This window comes from Dermacentor variabilis, chromosome 5 (assembly GCF_050947875.1).
Source record: "Dermacentor variabilis isolate Ectoservices chromosome 5, ASM5094787v1, whole genome shotgun sequence".
NCBI lineage: Eukaryota > Metazoa > Arthropoda > Arachnida > Ixodida > Ixodidae > Dermacentor > Dermacentor variabilis.
Window position 1 is genome coordinate 149,837,405 of NC_134572.1, and position 22,879 is coordinate 149,860,283.

At 44.4% G+C, this 22,879-nt stretch overlaps 1 protein-coding gene across 14 annotated transcripts in view; it reads left to right on the top strand.

Moving 5' to 3' along the window:
* Positions 1-22,879, top strand: part of LOC142583235 (transcription factor 4-like) — a 161,838-nt gene that overhangs the window by 132,789 nt on the left and 6,170 nt on the right. For 5 of the 14 annotated variants that reach the window (XM_075693610.1, XM_075693607.1, XM_075693614.1 and 2 more), the window contains 10 exons: positions 2,129-2,208; positions 6,662-6,730; positions 9,318-9,515; positions 9,934-10,018; positions 14,569-14,734; positions 16,413-16,475; positions 17,264-17,344; positions 17,560-17,705; positions 19,080-19,237; positions 22,587-22,658. In XM_075693610.1, coding sequence (XP_075549725.1) covers positions 2,129-2,208; positions 6,662-6,730; positions 9,318-9,515; positions 9,934-10,018; positions 14,569-14,734; positions 16,413-16,475; positions 17,264-17,344; positions 17,560-17,705; positions 19,080-19,237; positions 22,587-22,640 — 1,100 coding nt within the window. In that variant the 3' untranslated portion in view covers positions 22,641-22,658. The remainder of the gene's footprint in view (positions 1-2,128; positions 2,209-6,661; positions 6,731-9,317; positions 9,516-9,933; positions 10,019-14,568; positions 14,735-16,412; positions 16,476-17,263; positions 17,345-17,559; positions 17,706-19,079; positions 19,238-22,586; positions 22,659-22,879) is intronic. The other 9 variants (XM_075693612.1, XM_075693609.1, XM_075693613.1 and 6 more) reach the window with 7 other exon arrangements.

A 22,879-nucleotide genomic window follows, 5' to 3' on the forward strand; every position in this document is an offset into this window, starting at 1 on the left:
CAGAGTGGTCACCCATGGATGAAACTGCCGTAAATGCTTGCCTGCCAACACTCCATAATTTTCGACTTGGTCTACAATATTGCAGATGTTTCGTCTAATTTATGGAAGGAAAGTTTTGCTTGTGAAAAAATTTTGTGTGTCGGTTTCCCACAATACCCAAGGAAGTCTCCGATTGTAATAGGACACCAGAAGGATGCCTGCTTTGGGCAAGTTTATTTAGATGAACTCCTGAAGTAGGCGAAATCAGGATCGACAAGGTTGCTGCAAACATGACTATGATCTAAAAGCAATGTGTTGCTTGTCAGTTTGTGCGGTTACGAGTTTGCTACTCTGTGTATGCTCCGCCTAAAGTTAAACAGGTGTTAAAAATGTGCTTGCATGTATGCCACAAAAGGAGTATGCTCAGGGCAGGCACACTTAAAAAAATCAAATGCATGCTATTCTCCCCTCCCAATACCCCCTTCTTGTTTTGGGTCCGCGAAATTTTCACCCACCGTGGTAGCTTAGTGGCTATGGTGTTGCACTGGCTAGCTTGAAGTTGGGGGTTCAATCCCGACCACATTTCAATGGGGACAAAATGCAAAAACCGTTGTGTACTTAGTAGCAAGTGCACTGTGGAAAAGTTTCCGCGTATACCCAGTAAACCACGAATGTCCATAAGTCGTACTGGTAAGGCTGAAATGTCCAAGGCGAAAAATGACATTCTATGAACATCTATTATTAGATTTTATTTTATACACGGTTTTCTTCTGATTATTTTTTTCTCCATGCACAAAACATTTACTTCTTAAGCTCCAACTTTCAAATTGTTCAACTCCCTTGTTTTTATACACCTAATTTAACCACCCGGTTCATGGCCAATGCCCCACTGCGGGTATGTGCCACAGCCACTGACTTCAACAACAACAGAATCTAAGGGATGTCCCATTTGTGCTTCATGCTATGCGGCCGTTCAAATGACATTCAAAGTTCAAAGAACTTTGCCCTGCCGTGAAAGAAGAAGATTGTGCCAAATTTACCTGAAATCTTCTTTCTCTCAGTTTGTAGAGCTTTTCTTTTTTTCTGAATAAAACGGCCCTATTATTTCAATTCAGTGGGGTTCCTTTATTTCACTAATTGCGTAAAAAGATGGGTAAAGAAGGCTTTGCTGAATGACCTTGGTGTCTTGCAAGAAAGTGTTTTGCAGGGGTCAATACAATATGAAAAAAGGGAATACGAAGAAAAAATAACCTAAATGTTGGAAAAACATGCACGTGAATAGTGGCCATCTTTACGCAGCTTCTAGAGAAGTTAGTAGGCTGTCTTCATATGGTAGATGCACAAGCAGCCATAAGGTTCTATGGGCCATCCATAGAGTAGTCATCCTTAGACTCCTCAGATGAGAACACATCACTTTCTGTTTCCGAGCAAGACTCTACAGAGCTGTGGTCTAAGGAGGATTCGTCAAAATACTTTCTTTTACTCGCACTTTCCTTGCTTCGGTTCGAGGAGGCTGCCATGCTTTATGCAGGGGTGGTGTCAGAGGCAGCAGTGTAATGAAAGGCAAGACACAAACGCCGCTACATGGACAAGGGCCACCTAGCGTCATGTATCGCAAATAGATCCAATAGGACGAGTATACTTGTCGTAGGTTCACCATGTGACAAATTTTTGTTTATGGCGACTATAGTTGTCATTGGTTACAGTGGTACAAAATTTCATGACAACTATGCTCGTCAGCGGGAGGTAATGGGTTAAAGATACCCCAGTTGATGAAAATTAGTCCAGAGTGCCCTCATTATGGCGTGTCTCATAATCGGATTGGTGCTTTAAACGTAAAATCCCATAATTAAGTTTAATGAAATTCTTCATGATTTTGAATAATTTTATGTATACTTCACAGGTTAGCAGGTATGTATATGCATTTTGATGCCACATCTGTTTGCATCACTTGCTTGCCTGTTTTGTCCATCATAAGTATGCATCGTCTGTGGCGGTACCATAACAGAAGTGTAGAATTTGCAGGAGCGGAACGGTGGCCCCGTCTGCAGTAGTAACGGTGAAACTAGGTGGAAGCCGTGCTTAGTCCTGACAATAACGGACTGCATTGATGCCCGGATCTTTGCCTGATTTTTTTCGTCTCTTGCAGCAGTATCCCAGTGGCCAAGGAATAATGCACAGTCAAGCCAACCTCCGTCTGGTTTCCAGGAAGCTACAATGCACCAGCTGGTGAGTGGGTAGCACAACTCGACTGGTTTAAGTTTGTTTGTGCCCCTGCTTTTAGCTATTTCACGGTTAGCAAGCCTGCATTTTTTTCTCTTTCCCCTCGTAATGTGAGATACCCAGATTGCGTAATTAGCCTGAGGTCCTCTTGCTGTAGCTGGGCATATTTGAAGTCGCCAGATATGGTTGCATGCAGTGAAAAGAACAACTTGTTTTGTTTCATAGCAACTTCTCTCTTTTATATTTCTTATCATTAATATGTAGGGGCTTGCAAATTTTCAAAACTTTCGAATAATGAATTGAACAGTCACTATTCGTAAATGCGAATATTTTTCGAATACTTTTTGAATATTTCATAATGTCAACTGCACCCAATAAACATAAAATTGGAGCAAAGGTACAGTAAGTTTTTACCCCAGCGGGCATAGTATAACCATAAACCATTAGAATTTGCATAGTGGAGCAGGCTACATTGCTTAGGTAGCCATACGTTACACGCTATACAGTGATCATTCATGCTTTCTGAAAAGGCCTGTGCAAGTGAAAAAAACTACTTGCTTGCTCGTAATGCTCCATTTGTGCTTTTATTAAAGCGCGCTTCATATCGCACTATGTAATGACACAAACGTGCTAACTGTAAGAATACGAGGATGTGGACAGTGGCGCGTTTATTATAAAAAAATTATCCGTTATTCAATTTGATTCTGGCGTTTTTCAATTCATATTCAGTTCGGTCTCAAGAATCACCATTCGCACGCCCCTGTTAATAATGTGCCATGCATGGGAGCACACTGCACGTGACTGTTGGCAGCGAGAACGGCATGTTGTCCTAGATCCTGTTCTTTTAATTCCATCCATCTTTCACATTGGACGTATAAGTCTGAGAGATATACTGAATTCACAGTGCATTCCACTTATAATGTACCATATATAATGACGATAACAGCAAGAACTATGAGAATTATAGAATCGTCATGACATGTATGTAGAACATTCAAATACTTCTGCTCTCTAAGTAGGTGCTTTTGGCTCAGTTCAGGCATTGAATGAAATAAAGGAGTGATAAAGTTGACTTCTGTTCGTTTGGCATTGGTGGGACTGACAAACCATATAGGGCCCTTATGTAACGCAACGGCGATTGTAATGCAAGGGTCGACTTTCCAGTCACGCAAAATAAATAAAACTGAATGTAATGCAAGATGAACTGAAAAAGAAATAGTACCTTTATACAAGGAATCGCATTTCAAAAATGAGTTCTCTTCGCTACTCATCGTTGTCTGAAAAGAACTCCTTGGGCGGTATTCTCGGGTAATCACTTTCGTAGATAGTTTCACTTTCGCGAAATTTCGCAGGACTCGACACTCAAAGCATCCCTGACAAATGTTTCTGGCGCTGTCCTAAGTTCGCTATCAGTGCCAAGAGAGCACTGATAGCGAGCTTAGGACCAAGGAATAATGCAGAGCCCTCGAATAATACTTCGAGGGGCTTTGTGCCAGGATGAGCTTATTCTCGCGAAAGGGAAACTACAGTCGGAACCCGCGATAACGAAATACCGCAACGACGAAACATTTTGGTATCCCCTGTGAACGCCCATAGGATTCAATGCATTTTGTACCTCTCAGCAACGAAACGTCGCTGTACTGCAATCCCACATCAACGAAATTTGCTGGAACATAACTCCGCATATTGCGTAAGGCTAGCAGGCTCCAAAATGTGCTCAAATGCGATTGTTTTGCACTAAAATTGCGTAAAATACCACCACATTACACTTGTGTTGGAGCAGCCATTTTTGTTCACAAGAACAACCAAGCGCCGGAAGCGATCAGTGCGCTGGAAACACATCATGGCCGCCATCTTGTCTGTTGATCGCCCATTTGAAGCGGCACCATGAGCGGCATGCACATTGCTACCGACATGTGACGAGAGTGTTTGCATGCCTACCAGGTGAGATCGTAGATCGTTGTTCGAAACGCGCGTTCAGTTTGCGTTCCCTGCGGCTGACGACTTGGCAAGGCCTAGGCCAATCACGCAAGGCGAAACTGTATGCAAGCTGGACATGCGTTTTAAACAACAATCCCCGATTGCGGCAGTGCACTGCGTAATGTGTGCCTCGGTGAGAAAAGTGCAGCAAGAACAAAGAAATCCACGTCCCATCTACATGGAATTGTTGATGGTGCTTGAGATGGCCGTCGTGGCATATGGAGTGTCACGCATCGGGCCATAATTGAGCGATCGTCCGGGAATATGATTGGTTTTGGTACCACCCGAGAGGCATTGTGTGCTGATCCGGTGCTGGACGTAGATTTGCGCGAAAGAGCCGTTATCTCGATCGTTTGCATTCACCTACACGAGATACGATCAATTTTGTGATCGGCACCGGACGTGTCGGCGCCTACGGGTGCTCTGCGTCCAGTGCTGAGTTACGCAAAATCTCGCAATGTGATCACATCTCCGAAAGCAGTTCACCGAGAATACTGCGCTACAGCAGTACTGCCACTGCTGGTTGACGCATGCGGCACGCTTTGTACTGTTGGCAATGCGGTTCTATATCCTCGAGCAAAGCTTGCAAAGTAGGCTAATGGAAATTGGACAGTAAAGTTTCGTTCTGCGATGCATTACCTATCTGTGCTGTTTTTTTCGCAACAATGAAATTCTTGCGAAAGCGAATTTTTTCGCATTCTCCACCGATTTCGTTATTGCGGGGTTCAACTGTATCTCCAAAAGTAATCGCCCGAGAATCAAGTTGTCTTCCATGCCATCAAGCTTGTTTGGGATTTAAGTACTTCTTAAAATACCGCACAACTATTTCATTCGGGGTCAATACCAAGCCACTTCTGGTTCCCTCGAGCCTTTTCGACTGGCCTCACACTTGAAGGGCCCCCCACCAGGCCCCATAGCAAATTTTGGTTATACAGTGAAACCTCGTTAAACCGTAGTTGGCCGGAGCTCGGGAAAGGTACGTACTAAACGGTAGTACTGTTTAACCGAATAGCATGAGATCGCCCACTTACCTGTCGAAAACGGAACTCAGAGAGTGCGATGAAAGGGGAAAAAACATGCAGTATTTATTCACTTCGCGCGACAAAAGCGTTATTTTCATTTGATGCCGCCGCCGGCCTAGCACGCCGACAACAGCGACCTCAAACTTACTGAAGCTGCGTGCCAGCTTTTCAGCCAGCCCCCTCTTCTCGGCAAACACTTGCATGGCAGATTCCTCGTTGGTGTTACGTATTCACCGTGCACGTGCGCAGTAGTGCTGCAGAAGTCCCGGGGGCGCCTTTTTCATTACGGGTGCCGGAGTTTGGAATAATTTTCATTTGGAATAGAGTTACGTTATCGCGCCCCTATTGTCGTCGCGATGATTGCATTCATGAGGCTGAAACGCGCAGCTTATGCCACCGTCGGGCCTGAATCGCCCGTGCTATCGCTTTCCGTGTCGTCCTCGTCACTGTCGCTAGTCGACACTTCGGCAACAACAGAGGCAACGATGGCGAAAAGTCGAACCTCGTAGCCGACATCTCTTCGCGGTTGCAGCAGCGCTGTCGAGCAGCAACTTCGCATTCCAAATGCCACACACACCGTAGTCAACAGTAGATCTCTGTCGCGTGCCAGTGCCGAGTTCGTGTCACGTTCGATAACACGAATGATGTCTAATTTTTCTTCTATGCTGAGCACCCGATGTCTTTTTTATCCAAGCTTCGGCATGACGCGACTCCTTTTTTGCACGGCGCCGAAAGGATATTGATGTGGCTTCACGCACTAACGCACAGGGCGCTTGGAGGCCGTTGTTCAGACCTCTGAGGCTTGTTGTTCTGCCGGGCCGTCCGATGGAGATGAAGCACCGCCGTGTTTGCGCAACGAAAAGTGGAAACACTATGTGTTAAACAATATGTACGCAATAAGCTGGTACGGTTTACGCGGATACAAAACACATTATGTTCAATGGCCGCTGAGTCGGGGATTTGTCTTTACTACTTTTAAAACGAAACTACCGATTAAGCCGGTACTGTCTAACGAGGTTTTACTGTAGTGCAATTTGGCTGTGCCATTCAGTCACATCGTGCCACCAAGACCTGTGCTGCAACCATTGGAATGAATGATTGGGAGCACCATCGTAGTCTAGTGAGGGGCAGTGTGAGCACCTACAAAAGTCCTGGCAAATGCTTGGGTGCTGGCAGGGACCTTCGGTTGGGCTTGAATTAGCCGAAGAACAAAGTAAACAGTGTCAGATTGACTAGGTCTGCTGTATCAGTGGCTGTTTATTAGTGACCTGACATTTGTGCTTTGGGATATGTCATTTGTAGTGGACTGCTCTGTGTTTGCATTTGCACTTAGTTGGGTAGCTCAGGAACGGTCACTGAAGAAGGGATGATTTCTCGCCCATTCATCAGCTGCAAAAATTATTGTTGCATCTTGTGCACGAACCTGACTGCACTTTCTGTTGACCCTTCTCACGTAGCACCATTCTACTACTCTGGCTGATGACGCTTGTGATGGTGACTTTCGTTTTTTTGGAGACTCAGTGGAGGTAACTAACCCGCATGCCCACCTATGTTGTCTCTTTGCCGTTTATGGGAGTCCCACGTTCGCTGTGCCTGTGTTGTCCTTGGCCCTGCGGTGTCAGCATGTCACATGGACAAGCTGTTGCTAGGAAGAGCTGCGTGTGTCATTTGTCCCTTTGCATTTTGTACTATTTCCTTGTAACAGTCAGTGTGGTGGTGCTGGCTTTCTTTAAGAGTTACAGTGGCTTTGAACTAAACTTCATTGTTTCTTTGCCAAAATATCGGAGTACTTTTTTTTCTTTTTGTACTTAAATATGTGATTAGCTTTTATGTATGTCATCTAGTGTGCATAATGAACACATGTAAATGAAACATTTGTGGCCCCACTTAGGAAAGGCTTACTAGAAAAATTTACCGTATTTATTCAAATCTAGGCCTGCCCCAATTCTAAGCCGACCCCCGAACATTCGAAGCCAGAAAAAATAAAGAAACTTGCCTCGAATGTAGGCCAAACAAAAAAGTGAGGACAGCGTTCACAACGTGAAAACAGCATTTATTTAATATGAACAGGCCGAGCTCACTCTACGTTATCATCGGTGCTAGCCTCGTCACTATAGCCCAGACCACACGCATGCTTGCAGACGCATGCAAGCTCACGTACACGTGCCCATGCATATATAGACAGTGCGGCACGGCTCACACGCATCGAAACGAGGCGCGGTCTTGATGAACAGCTCCTCTATGTTATAGCGCGCTTATTTTCCTTATCGCTGTCATCTCCTCGTTGCAGCACACACTGAAAGCATCCCCCATTGCCCCCTCCAACTATGAACGTTTTCCTCATCAATGCTGAAATTCCGCCCGACTTGAACGTTTCACGATGCCTCTGCAGCTAGCGCATCTTTTCATTTGAAAGCGGCACTATAGGGACATCACCCGTTTGATGCCATTACGATAACGCCACACCACACGCCGGTAGGTCAAAATAGCGACATCGCTTGTGTACTGCCCATTGGCTACTGGCATGGCTAATAGCGGCTGTAATACTGACTTTCGTGGATGGCGCTAGCTATGCACCATATATATATGTAATTTTAAATTGCAGCCTGGCACATTTTTAAAATCCCCAAATCTAAACCGACCCTAGAGCTTGGCATATGATTATTGAAAAAAAAAAAAAGGCTGTCGGCCTAGGTTCGAATAAATACAGTAATCCCAGCATCCATTGCATACACAAATGCAAGAAGTTACATGGAGCATGCTCATACATCACTCAAACAACACCTGAATGCTGCAATTCACAAAACTCCGCTGCTATAAGTGGTATCACAGGTACATCACCGCCTCTTTTAGGACAAGGTTTGTTCAAGTCGACTGGACCGACTGAACTTACTTTGTGGTAAATATTGTGATAGGATTAAACTCATGTTCGGCCTTTTCTTTTTTTTCTAGATTTGATTCGATGTTCCATTTGCAATCTGCTTTCGGTATTCGCACATTCGAATTGTAGAGCATGTGTCTAAGCTTACATGCTCATCACAACAGCTAAAGCTCTCTAGAGTGCCGTGACATTCCTACCGCGGTTAAGGCCACCAATTGTAGGTCGTGGATTTGTATGATTCATAAATGACACAGAATGCTGTCCGGATCACCCGAAACATTGCACATTGTGCACAATGCTATTTAGCTGAAGAATTCAACAATTTCGTATCCTGTTGAAGTTAGTGCCAACCACTATTGCATCACCAAATGCCTATCGTGATTGAATTCAGTGGCTCGTAAAGGTAATTCAGGTAGTGAAGCAAATTGTTCAATTTCTTTGGATAGCAGACTTTCAAGCATGGTGCACGTTGTTGTTAAGCTTTTGTTATGTACACGTGTGCTGTACTGCATTGCCTGTTCCTGTGGCTTTCTTGTTTGCAATTATAATTGTGCGAGGTCATCTCTGTCTGCATTACCAGTGTTTTTTCTTACTTTTGTTCATGCATTGGCTTTAAACTAACATTCTTGCATTGCTGTGTCAAAGACGGAGGCATTTTCTTTCTTTTTTTCCAGCCCTTGATGTATGACCCAGTGTATTGGTGAATTACATTGGCAGGGATATGAAGGTCTACCCATTGTGTTGTTAAAAGTCAAAAAGAACTGTCAGCAGTTTGACAAGTGGCAGCTACTGTTTCTCGCATTGATGTCACTTGGTTGCAGCTGGCTCCCTTTCACTCACCGCGGTGGGTTAGTGGCTGTAGCGCTCCAGTGCTGAGCTCAAGATATGTGTTTTATCTTGGCAACAGCGACTGCATCGGGATGGGCGCAACATGTAGAAAAACACTTGTGTACTTAGGTACACATTAAAAATACGCTGTGTGGGCAAAGTTAATCTGCTGTCCTTCACTATGGCGTGCCTCGTAATCAAGGTCGTAGTTTTGGCACGTAAAACTCAAAATTTAATTTCCTTAATATATCTTCCTCTGTTCAGTGCCATGTGAGTGTTCTGTTATAGCTTTGAGTCCATTGTCTGTCTGGTGAGTCATAAGTTCAATACTTGTCGATGGACTTTTGTTGCTGCGTCATTGGTAACGCCCGGTTGTGCATGCTTGGGTGTATGTGCGTGCGCAGCAGACACGAGGGGTTCTAGAGGAGCGGCTGGACGATGCGCTGAGCATCTTGCGGACTCACGCTGAGGGTGCCTCCCTGGGTCCTGCGCTGGGGCCTGCGCTGGGGCTCACGCCCGGTGCACACTCCAACGGACTTCTGGCTTCCTTAACAGCAGGGCATCCCTTCTCGCCTGGCATGCCTACCCTTGACGCACACGGAGTGAGCATCAATTTCTTGGTTTTTTTCTTTCTTTTCTCGCCAGCAGCTATTCTATAAATTCGGTCATCAAGCCAAAAGCGCAAGGTGTACAGGTTACAGAAACATAAAAAAAAGGCTAAATATTAGCTGGTATTTGTATTTCTAGTATAGACTGGTATATGAGGACTATGTAGACCCGTACAGGTCCAACAGACACAAGCTGTTAGAAAATCCCACTTTTTCACAGAACTCGGGCCCCAGAAGATGTTTGATGCCAACTCCACTTTCTTGTAAATCAGCTGTTTAACTACATGTGAAAACTAGAGGAAATTTCTGTTACGTTCGTGACGGTGTAAGGAATATAGCACATTCTTGTTTTTGTAGATTCTTTTTCTGTATGCTGCTGTACTTGTATTCATTGCACATTGCTTTTGTGCAGGCAAGCCCACCTGCCCTGTCCGACAGTTCTATGAGGAGCAGGACATCGCTAACGACTCCCAACAGCCAAAATCCAACTCATTATGGTAAGTGTTTATGCTTCAGATGGCAAATTGCACCTCGTCTCTCATCTTGTGTCCCAGGCACATAAATCTTCATAATAGGGGAAAATTTCGCAGCTAGCAAACCATTACCGCAGGCATAATGCATTGGTGTAAAACGAGTTGGTGGTAATATTAATGAATGTTACCTAAAAGGGGCAAAGTTTATTAGAACAGATCTAGCTTGTCAGCACGCAAATCTTGTAAGAGACATGGCGTTTCGCTGTGTATCCTCTTGTAATGCCATGTCTGCGAGCAGTACTTGTTCATTTCATTCACAATAAATCAGGAGTGTGAATCAAGCAGCAATGCTGGAAAAAAAACTGTAGCAGCAGATTGCTAGCTCTATCTGTCCCTCTTACAATGTGAGACGTGGCTTGCATCGTGTGTGGCGGTAGCAATGACAGATGGCACCGCCATTCTTCTCACTGAGAAAATAACTTGCTTGTTTCTGCAGTCAGAGGTTTGATACGGCTGCATAACAATGAAGCTGGGGTGCTTAGATTTTGGGGCGTATTAGAGAAATCCTAGGTGGCATCTCTTATAGCCAGAGTGATGCTCTGGTGTTCTAAACCTCCTAAAGTGAGGCACTCCTCGAAAAAACATTTTTTAAAAATATTTGTACTAGAGATTTTAAAATCTACCCACTCATTGAGCATTACAAGCAGATTCCAAATATGTCATTAGTTCCTGTGTAGCCGCTATAGTAGAGACGGGTGAATAGTGAATCTGAGGCTCGAAGCGAATTCAAAGCGAATAGTGATTTGGTCGAATAATTTCGAATCGAATAGTTCAAATAGCATATATCACATATTTAAAAAAGTGAGCATTTTTATCATGACCTGATTAATTTAGACACCTTTTAAAGAATTAGAACATATGTAGGCACAGCATTTCGTGAAACTAACAACTATTAACAGTCCGAATTTTATTCGGAAATCACACACTGCTTTTCTTTACTGCATTCACAAGTTTTTCACGCAAGAATACTAGCTGCTCCACGTGGTCTGGAAGCAGCAGTTCCCGCCGGCTGCTAGCAACATTTTCCTGCTGTTGAAAACAGCCTCTCACTCCTTGCCTGCGTGGCAGGAATCGAGAGGTACTTTTGTGCATTGTTGGCAAGCACAGGGTAGAGCCGGCTACCGTGGCTCTTCCACCACCCCAAAGGGTTCCCTGACCTTGGAAGCACAGGGGTGCAGCCAAGTAGTCTGTCACTTGGCAAGGAACACTTTTATGTGCATTCTTTTGCACTACGTTGGAGCTTAATGAGGAAGAAGCACTCCAGAGAGTGTTAGCTGGAGGCTTCTCTATGTCTGAGGAGTTGTCCGGGCACAGTCATTTTGGGCTGGCATGAGCTCATTTGCTGCAGTTTAAAAGTGTGGCTTTTGCCCACTTTTTTTTTGGCTCTTTTCAGTGTAGCAAATGACGTTGTAGCAAGGGTCAACTAGCATTGCATTTGCTGGAACATGCACCATTTTTAAGCGAGGGAACCTTCTTGCAAGACTGCGCAGAAGGCTCTTTGCAGATGATGCTGCTTCCTCACCTTCGGACACATGCCAATGCAGCACCACTTGTGTACAGTGCACTGCAGGTATCACTTGGGAAAGTGCAGGGTAGCGGTCTGCGCACAGGTCGGTCGTTGCTTGGTCTGGTGGCTCCAAGACTTTTACAGCTGCAGCCATTAATTTACATTCTTTGGAGTTCAAGTTGTCCACATCTTATTCGCAAAGTTCAACTGGAATAGGGGCACGGAGTGTGACGAGTCTCTCCATCGTGGCGTACTCGCTGTTCCAGCGTGTGGGGACGTCTTGAATCACTTCATGCTGTCCTATCACTGTCCAATCACTTCATGAATGTCCATAAGCCATGCACGTGCACGCGCGCTTCTCTTGTAGCGACCCACAATCGCTCGACACTTCGCACAAAGCTGGGAAAAACTTGCCACTTCCCTTTTAGCATCATTTATACACAGCTACAGGGTATGCTCAAAACAGAGAAGTTCTGACCACTGAGATTTGACAACAGCTGAAACGAAGTTCCTGCCGTTGTCAGCAATGAGAAAAGTCGGGTTGTTATCGGGCAGACCCCACTCTTTGATCACGTCTTGGAGAAACTGAACTATATTTTCTCCAGTATGCTCCTGTGGCATTGGTTTGCAGGTGAGAGCGTATGCGTGCCGTTTGAAGTCTCGATCCATCATGTGGGCCGTAACACAGCTGTTGACGGCTCTCAATGTCCACCCATCCGTTGTCAAAGTGAAGCACGCGGCACCGTCGTTGTCAAATACATCCCTAACGCGCTTTTTCAGGTCATTTTTCTTCGTCGCGTACAAGTTTGCGAACGACCATTCATGAAAAGATGTTCCTCGATGGAACGACATGCTCCAGAATTGCACAGCGCATCATCTCTATGAAGCTTTCTTCTTTGACCACGCTGTACAGCTGCAGGCCGCATGCAATGAATGCTGCTGTCTTCTTTGTCATTTCTTGCACTTTTATCAATGACGACTGAAGTTTAGGCTTAAACAAGCTGGCTACGGATAGCTGCGATGATAGCCTCTTAGTCTCGCTTTTCTTTTTCGGCAAACTGTAAAGTTGGTACATTTCAGTGTAGTCTTTGTATTTGCCTGGATGTTTCTTCCAGTGGGTGACAAGCATCGTCATAGTGCCAGCAGGTATCTTCAAAACAACTCCGCAGGTCTCACACTGCGCTTCACCACCAGCATGCACTTTCAGGAAAAAGTTCCATATCGGGTTCGCGTGTGCGCGCTGCCCAGACACGGGTGTGGTCGACGCCATCTTCACCTACAGCGGCAGCAGCCAACATGTGAATAAGTGCGACTGGCGTCGCGCGACTGAAGGTCAGGGCAACGCTGAGGCTTCGTCAGGTTGAGGATAAAAGAAAGCAAGGAAAGAAAATTGATGTCTACACCAATGCAGGGCTGCCCACGTTGTGGGCTGTACAGCGATGACATATTTCCGGCTTTTTAATGCAAAAATGTATAGCCTTCGAGATCTGCAGCTGCTGTATGGCAGCCATGGCGTATAAAACATAGCCTCCAAGATTTGTATTTGTACTGGTCGTTTGTGGCTTTTGGCTGCCAATTCGAGACCGCCGAATAATTTGAAAATATCAAATACCTTACTTTGAATCGAAGCGAATAACGAATGGAGAACTATTCGATCAAATATTCGACAGCATGGAATATTCACCGTCTCTACGCTATGTCCTACACAATGGCTAAATAGATCGATTTTGTGGCCACTTTGTTGTGTGATACATTTTCACAAAAAACGTTGTGCTGTAGTTTATTTAGCTCTTTTTAGGCCACTAAGTACCAATATCTATTCAAACAGCATCTACAATTACTGCAACTACGAAAAAAATTAGGGCACTTCAACAAATTTTTTTCATGATTACATGAAAATAACCTTGTGCATTTATAATTGTCTTATACTAACGAAATTTGGCATGCATACTCTTGAAGATATGTACAGTGCTGATACCTACTTGAAATTTCGATATCCCCCATCAGTAGTTGCAAAATTAAAAGGTTATATTTCAGGGAATCGTGGAAAAAAATAAGTTGAAATGCTCCAATCTTTTTTGCACAGTTCCAGTAATTGTACACTCTGTTTGGCTAGAGATTGGCACTTTGTGATCTAGAAAGAGCTAAACAAGCTACAGCACGATGCTTTCTGTGAAAATTTAGTACATAAAAAAATGCCCACAAAGATCACTATATTCTGCCATTGTGCATCACATAACTCAAAAACTATAACAGCTGTACAAAAAGTAATGACATATTTGAAATCTGCATAGAAAACTCTATAATTGGCTGAATTTTGAAACCTCAAGTACAAGTAATAAAAGAAAGTTGTTTTGAGGAGCGTCTCCGCTTAATATTATTTTATTCGAACTTCTGCATTGTTGCGAAAGTTGTGTGCGTGTGGACACACAGATTGATGTGTCGCATTTTCGCAGTCTCGACATAAAGGCCATTCACTCCTATGTATTATGTTCCCATTTGAGATGTAGCCTTTCTGTGATGTTCCCACATCTTATGCTGCGTATGTAGTGGTCACGTAAATTTAGCAGTGCAGAGGCAAAATCTAAAGTATGAATGCCATAAGTACATGATACTCACGTCTGATAAGTGACAAACTGTGCATTTTGCTACACAATTGGTTTTGCTTGCTTTGTAAAGTCAGCTTCGCTGCAATAAAACTGTGTTATGCAGTGAAGCATATTGGGAGTGGAACGCCCCCATTGTCGTAGAACAAATGTGTCCCTTAATTATACACTCACACAGAGATGTTCCGAAGCTGTTTCTGGTGTTGCTGTGGCAATTTGGTGCCTTCCTCACTGTTACGTCTTTCCAGCCGTTGCATTTTTCTTTTTCGTGGTCCCCTGAAACACTCCTCAGCAGGGTTCTACTGTAGCAAGTATTTTGATTATGTGATGTTATGTGAGGTCGATGTGATGTGCCGGCAGTGATGATGATGGTGTGTGCGAATCTCCCCTTTTCTCTACAGTGGAGAGCAGTCCGGGCATCAAGGTGGAAAAGTGCAAGGAGGCCGCCGACAAACTGGAGCACAGCAAGATCAGCCCCCCGAACTCCCCGGGTCCCCTGGGCGCCAGCCTGACCACCCCGACTGCCACGTCTTCCTCTGGGGGAGGAAAGTCCAGCAAGAGGTCTCGGTCAGTTTGTTGAACCCCTCTTGGGCAGCTTGATGAGAGAGGTTCGGTCGAATTGTAAGCAGAGGCAGAGGAAGTGACGTCCATGCATACTGCTGCTTTGTTTGACAGTGTTTACCTGTATCTAGCATGCACCCGATGTCAGGCCTCCGATCCTGGCGATCTGGCTTCACAGAGTGGATTTTGTTTATGCTTAATGTCTATCGTCATGAACAGCTCTTTATGGCTGCCTACAGAACACAACACGCCGCCCTCCTTGCATTCTACCACGTGTTGCATTTGGTATTTCGCTTTCCTTGAGCCAGTCTTCTACAATCGCATGTGGGATAGTGGCCCATGCCTAGACTAGCCATTTCGCTAGTTCATCCTGTGAGTGGCAGTTTTCCGGAATGTCCAAAAACACACGATACCACTTTTTGCCGCTGGCCTAGAATGTAAAATAATGTACCTTTTGAATGACCTTTCATAATCAAAGCCTTAAAGAGGCAGGCACGTCGTTGCCATCCTATGTGAAGTGTTTTGCCGCCATTTTGTGACGATGGTGGCAATTAAGACATTGGCTGTTAGGGGAGGCTGTTGTAAACATTGCGAAGGTGGTTTTGGTTTGGTGCCGGACTGTACGACGTACAGTTTTCGGGCCCAATTTCTTGGCAAAGACTATGCGTGTTAGAATCGGATAAATACTAATCATTCATTGTGAGGTGCCATTTTTGCTTCGAAATCTGCCCGAGTTGGACCGACAACAGAGAGGAGATGATGGTTCTTCAGCTCATTCCCTGACCTCTAGTGCCATTAGGGCAGACACTGTTGGAGTCGGCTGCTTCTGTGCCAACCAGGCAAATTCAAACTATCTGGCAAGGCCCAATTTCAGGTTTGAAGTAACAAAAGCTTTGACACATGGGTGTATTGGTATAGGTGTCAGCCAAAATCTTTGTTCAGGATCAAATAAACGAAAAAATTGGACATAAGTCCAATCAAAGGCAGTATGTAGATTGCCAGGTTCAGGGGCCTGACCTTTTGGTGCAGTGTTACAATTGGAAAATCTTAGTTTGTGTACATACGAACGTTTCTTGCGCATTTAGTTTCCCCTGGTGACATGACAGGGAGGCTGAATTTCTTAAAATCTTTCTCTGCCATCATGATTCAGTGGCTCACAAAACTAGTTCTGAAGCTTTATGAGTACCGAAATGACCATACTTGAGGTCAGTCATACCTCAATGTTACATGATCATTCGTGCTGTAAACAACATTAAATTCCCTATTTCATTACATCAAAAGTTTGTAAGTCACTCCATGCCTTTTATGTGAGGGTGACAGATTCACCTATTGGTTAAATTTGATGGTGCCAGTACTGCAGTTTTGGTAATCTTGTTTTTATATGGCTGAGACTGTTTATGGCTGCGTATTATTGTGCACATTTCCCCTTGCATCCTCCTTCTGCACTCGCACCTTATAGCCTTAAATTAACCACCATATAATCGAATAGGAACTGTGCTTCCTTGTACGCAGTCACCGTAGCTTGGGAAATTCACTAGCCTGTTCAGTGATATTAATGCAAATGACATTTGTCCCATGAAATTTCTTTTTCCCCCGTTATCTTGGAGGCTGATTTGGCTGTGCTTCATGTTTATGTGCGACATTGATTTTTTTGAAATTGTGATTTATATTTTTTGGTCTGCAGGAGCCGTTGGCAAGTAGCTGCTGGAAACAATAGCAACAGCGGCCATGGTGACGCATTTGCCGGGTAAGTCATCGCTACAGCATTTAGTCACATGTAAAGTTTTTTTTCTCTCTCTCTCTCTCTCTCTTTGGGGGCGATTACCAGTTTGAAAAAAAAACATGTTATGCTTTAGAACGTACTTTCAGTACAAATTAGATGTTTCCCCACTAATTTTGCAGTACAAAATGTGACGACCTCACCAATGAAGAGTTCTATACTTGAAGGCTAACTTTCTTACACAGGAAACATAGGTGCACAAATAAACAGGAGTGTAGCTTGGCACAGTGAAGGGGTATGGGGCTGACAAGTACAGAGAAGTTGAGCTGCATGTTATAGTCTTATCTACAGATTTTAGGTGTAACGGTCCAGTCCACTAAAGTGTTGCTTGTTGGCACAGTACAAGCATGGCACCTGTACGGTGGCCGATGTTTGTCTGGCCCTCTCAGCGCAGTGCGTTTCACTTCTGCAGCAATAGTTATTCCCGATGCAGTGGCTAATGGCACTCTGCTGCTGGCATGAGATCACTAGTTCGATTCCAGGCCACAGTGGTCGCATTTCGATAGAGTTGACATACAAAAGCGCTCTCGTATATGGGACTTGTGTGCGCCTTTTAATTGCAAAACCCCAGATGTTCTGGGTTAATCTAGAGTTTGTCACTACGGCAACTCACACAGCCTCAGTGTTGCTTTGAAACGTGAGGCCCTGCGAATCCACCAATCGTTCAGTTGTTGGTCGCCGCATGGAAGCATGCTGGCCACTCTCGTTCTGCCGGTGCTTGATCTCTTTGCCTGGTGCTGTGTGTTTCTGTGCAGCTCCGGAGATGAGGACGAACCCCCAGAAGTTAAGGCAGAGCGAGAAAAGGAGAGGAGACAGGCGAACAATGCGCGGGAAAGGTAAGCGCTTCTGGTGTATGCGTAGCTCTGAAGTTCACAGGATGGTGAATACTTTGAAGTGATCAACCACTGTTGATCACTTCAAAGTTTTCACCATCCTGTGGACCTCCATATTGTTTGGAATCCTGCACGCGCATTGTTTTTTAGTGAGCTTCTGCAGGTTAACATGCCAGCATTATGTTGCCTTGACCTCGCGCTGCTGTTGCTATGTGCAGGATACGTGTAAGGGACATAAACGAGGCGTTCAAGGAGCTGGGCCGAATGTGCATGATGCACCTCAAGACAGACAAGGCCCAGACAAAGCTGAACATCTTACACCAGGCAGTGGAGGTCATTACAAGCCTGGAGCAGCAAGTCAGGGGTGAGTCTCGCCTGCGCTTTGTCTTGGCTCGAGGCGTTGAGCAAATGTTGCTGTTGATTCCAATGCTCTGGTCGACTTGGGATGCAGCTAATGCCCTGGATGTGACAGTCTTGGCACACCATTCTAGCATGAAAGGGGCTTGTACTTAAGCGTTGGAACTGGATTACATGTCGGGTTTGTTGTATAACAGGACGACCAGCTCATCTCGAGTAAAAAGCACAATTCGTTGCCTAGACATGCGGCACGAAATTGAGCAGTACTAGGGAGGGCGTGTATTTGACCAACCCATTGATGGCACATGTTGCTGGGTTGGTGAGATTCACTCAACTGACAAAGCAGCAGATTGCCTGTGTCCCATGCATTGGGGACACGCTAAAGATCCCCTCGTGGTCAAAAATTAATCTGGACTCCCCCACTACGGCGTGCCGCACAATGAAATTGTGGTTTTGGCACATAAGATGCCTGAATTCAATGTACAGTTTCCCACACTAATGCATTGAGCACACGTCGTCTGTTGTCAAAAATGCCCATTTTCGGCCTGCCCTAGGAAGGTTTTCAAGCAATATCCTAAGCTGACAAGGTTTAATTACAATATTTACCCCCCCCCCCCCAATTCTAGCATCTACCTTGTTCCACTTCTTTTATTTTTTTTTTTTAAAGATAACTTGGGCTGAAAATTGCCATCATGGTGGAATCGTACACAAAACCATAACAGTCTTCGCACCATTTACATGCTTTGCCGCATAGTACGAATGTATTACGGTGAAGTTGACTTTGAAAAACAATGTGGCGAAGCAGACTTTAGGTAACCGGCTGCCATGGGGCAACAATTTTTCTTGCTAAAAACTTGTGCGTGCATTAGATTTCTACCTTGTTTAGGTGCTTTACTGTCGTTTTTATGTTGGTTTACTACTTTGGACATATAAAAATTGGGCAGGCTTTATTCGGGGGCATGTTAAAATCGGGCAAATACTGCCAAATGAATTGGCACTACGTTTCAACATTTTTTTTTTCTCTGTCTTGTTTAATTCAATGCACCGAATAATTCACTCAGTTTTGTTGTTCCCGTCGAAGTCGAAACAATGGCAGTTGACTGTGCTGTGGCGTACATACTTTGCCGCATAACACGGATGTAGTACGGTGAAGCTGACTTGTTTTCTGTATCTTGTTTAATTCAATCCACCAGATAATTCATTCAGTTTTGTTGTTCCCGTCGAGGTCGAAACAATGGAAGCTGACTGTGCTATGGTGTGCATACTTTGCCACATAACACGGATCTATTATGGCGAAGCTGACTTTGAAAAACAATGTTCGGTGACTTTGTCTCTCTGTCCTCAGTGCTGTCTAAAGTGTCGGTGCGCATGTTGTGCGCAGAGCGAAATTTGAACCCCAAGACGGCGTGCCTGAAGAGGCGTGAGGAGGAAAAGAGCGACGAGGGGGCCAAGCTGGGCGCCCACGGCCTGGCCCACCCGGGTCCCGCGCTCGATGCACTGGCACACCAGAGGCTGGCCTCGCTGCCTGTAAGTACCCTAGTAAGTACTCTCTCTCTCTCTCTCTGTCTCTCTCTCTCTCTCCCCTCTCCTCGCACACGTCTGTGGCAGTCCGCAGCCATGAATTAAGAGGAAGCTTTAGCTCGGGCCCAACTCCAACGCAGCCTATTCAAATGCATGTAAAACGCAAAAACGTTTTTATGAGATAACCCCTGGACTGATTTTGATGAAATTTGTTGCATTTGAAAGAGAAAGTTAAATTCTAGTGACTGTTGGAAGCGGAATTTCGATTTAGGGCTTGAATTTTCTTAAAACGATTTTCAAATATTTGACCGTTTGAAAAAAATGGAAGCACGAAGTTTACAAATTCATAGCTCTGCATCAACAACTGATATCGCGGTTCTGTAAACGGCATCCATTAGATCATTCAAAGCGGACAAATTCAATATGTCATTTTACATCTCACGTGAATTTGTTACGTTGGTTGCAACGGTTTTGCAAAAGTTGTATTTCCTTATGATAAAGTTTTTTTTTATATTCATATGCAACATATCAATTTTGTCCGCTTTAGATGTACTATTAGATGCAATTCACAGAATTGTATTATCATTTTTAGTGGTTGAGTTACAGAGTTGTAAACTTGATAGTTTCGTTTTTTGAAAATTTTCTATTTTTGCCAATTTTTAATAAAAAAATGACCACCTAACTCAAAAATTCGAAACCAACAGTCACTAGATTTTAAGTTTGTCTTTTAAATGCCACAAACCTCATCAAATTTGGTGCAGTGGTTGCCGAGAAAAACGAATTCTCCTTTTACATGTATTTAGATAGGAGCACTTGAGCTAAAGCTTCCTCTTAAGTAGCAATTTTTGGTCGTGCCGAAGGACTTGAGCAACCGTAAGCCAGTTTGGCATTGTTTTGCCCAAATTAGTATCCTCGGTGTCCTCGTCACTCTGACAGCAACGCTAACCCTAAAAGCCAGCATCGGCCAAATGCGAGCCTGCAGTGCACCATGCTTTGCAGTGCTTATTGTGCATTTTTATTTGTCATAAAATAGAAATGCATGCAGTGTGGAAGCAAACCAGCCTGTAACCAGCCTGTGCCGTGCAGCCATCAGCCCACTTCTGGTGCGAATCACGCGTGAACGTGCCCATTACAATACGTGATCTCAACCATCATACGTTTGGAATGAGTCAATAAGACAGGCGCTGTTAGATTTGAAAGTGACTTGCAGATTGCAGAACATTCGAGTCCTTTCCCGCCCATGTGTAAGCCCGCGAGCACAAATGAAACACGCTCAACAAAATCGCCTAGCACTGAGCCACGATAGTCTTTCCACAATTGTGGATTTGGTGTGTGGTGGTTTTGCCAGAATGTAATGTAAAAATCCGTCCCAAGTTGGGGTTGGGGTCAGATTCGTTTTGACCGCTTGTGGTAACCCTAAAAGGCTGTTCGTGGAGATCCCTGGTCTACACAGGAAGACAAATCCAGCAGCATGTACATCTCCAGTCGGGCATCCCATACTCGGAGCCACTCAGTAGAAAGATCGAATGTTATCCAGGCGTTCTTGTAGAGGCCTTTCTCATTTTCGAAGTGTATTCTAAATCATGCGAGCTGCCTGCCACATTGTCCGCTGCTCAGAAGGGGTGTGCAAATATTCAAAAATTTCAAATATTATCGAATATTATATATTCAATATTCGTATTTTATTCGAATTATAGATATTCGAAAATGTTGGTATATTCGGTGGGATACGAATGCTCGAATGAAATCGAATGTATTGGCGGCTGCGTGAAGGCAAACACAGTTCTTAGCATTTGTTTCTATCTGCACTCTTAAAACAGTTTACACCCTTTGAGGCTTGTCTTGTCCCACAGAAATAATCGTCATTTTTCTTGCGCGCCTTTCCTTTCATTAGCGCTGCGTGCCTTGCACGTCCAGGCCATTAACGACATGTGCGTTATCAGCATGGCATTGCAATATGACAGAAAAGTAGCGAGCACAGAGTTTTCAAGAAAGGAATGCGACCAAAGCAGACGATGACTATTGTTGTACGACAGGATAAGCCCCAAAGGGTAAACTTTATTAAGAGGGTAATCTAAGAATATTGGGGCGATTTCCTGCTGAATTTTAGTATGATTTCGTGCTGCTAGCGAAATTTTGCCTGTAAAGAACACTTAGTAGACAGTTTTAGTGTAGCGTACGCTATACCATTGCGTATGCTAAAAAATAGCGGGTCGTCACTGCGCATGCGCTGAACGCTAAACGAAATAGCGGGGTTAGCGTTTGCGTTTTTGAGCGGTTTGCGGAGTTTGCGGGAAGCATGGCGGCGGTCCCAGCTGCCCGCTTCAAATTGAATTTGGCGTTGCTTTTGTAAAATGCACTGCGTTCGTAGCAAATGACTGTGTAAACGGCTTTCACTTAGTCTCAGGTTGCTTCGATGACAGAGTATTATGGATAACCTCATGGTGTTTTCGAGATCGCTTCTCGTTTCGAACGAGTCGAAACCTAATGAAAGAAACATTCGAGATGTCAGCACCACCTATCGCTACAGGCGCGAAATAGCCGCAACGACGGCATTATGGCCTCTGAGATCCGAAGATATCGCCGACCAACTAAAATTGTAGAAAACGTGCACTGCTTAGCGTACGCTACATTATAGCGTATAGCGTATGCTATAGTTGCGTACGCTAAACTAAAACTGTCTAGTGACTAAACGTCTAAACCTTGTGGGAAAGCCAGCCTTCCCAGCAGCAAGGGGCGCGGGTTTGCAGACAGTGGGAGTGCACTTTTTTCTTTTGTTTGTTTATTTATTTCCAGCAGTTTCTTTGAGCTTATTGCTTGGCAGCAAGTGTAGTGTGTGACAACTGGCGCAGAGTCAAATGCCTCCGAGCTTACGGCATTTGATACGGTATAATAGGGCACAGGCTGGCAAGGACAGCTAATGGGAATTACTAAATTTGCCGAGTTAACATGAGCCGAAAACACAATGTTTTACTATAACTGCTTACTCATCTAGCTTTTTAACACTGACAACACAATTGCAATGTTCCATCATAACAGCTTAACCCAACTTACTAATAAATGCATGTACATATCATTATTCGATATTTGAAGCTAACTATTCGTATTCAGAAAGTTTGATATTAGCACACCCCTACTACTTCTCAGGCTCTGCGGTAAATGCACACATCAGTGCCCTCTTCGACTGCCATACATTTCGGATCTTCTCTTCCCTCTCCTCATTCTCAAGGGTCCTAACTTGGGGTAAGGGTTACGCATGCGAGGGTATGGTAACTGGTCATAGAATGGCTGCACGAACAAGCTTCTCAGGGCAGCATGACGATGCCGTGGTGGTGACTTGCACTTTCTTTTTCTCTTGTCTCATCAGTGGACCGAGTATTCGCAACCGATGGATGGTGAAACAAGTAACTCAGAAATGTGAACTTCTCGTGTTACACAGGCAAGTGTTGCTGTTTTGTGTTCATCTTCACTGTCTTCTCTCAAGAAGAAAATGAGAATTTGTGATTTAACCCTTCATTGACGAGTGTTGCCTACAGGCAGCATACCAGAAAAAAATATAAAAATCATGCCGAGTTTTTAGTATTGAGTACGAAGCTTCTGGCTCAGTGTGTTCGGCCGATGCCAAATGACAAGCAGCAAGAGTCATTTGTTGGTTTAGAG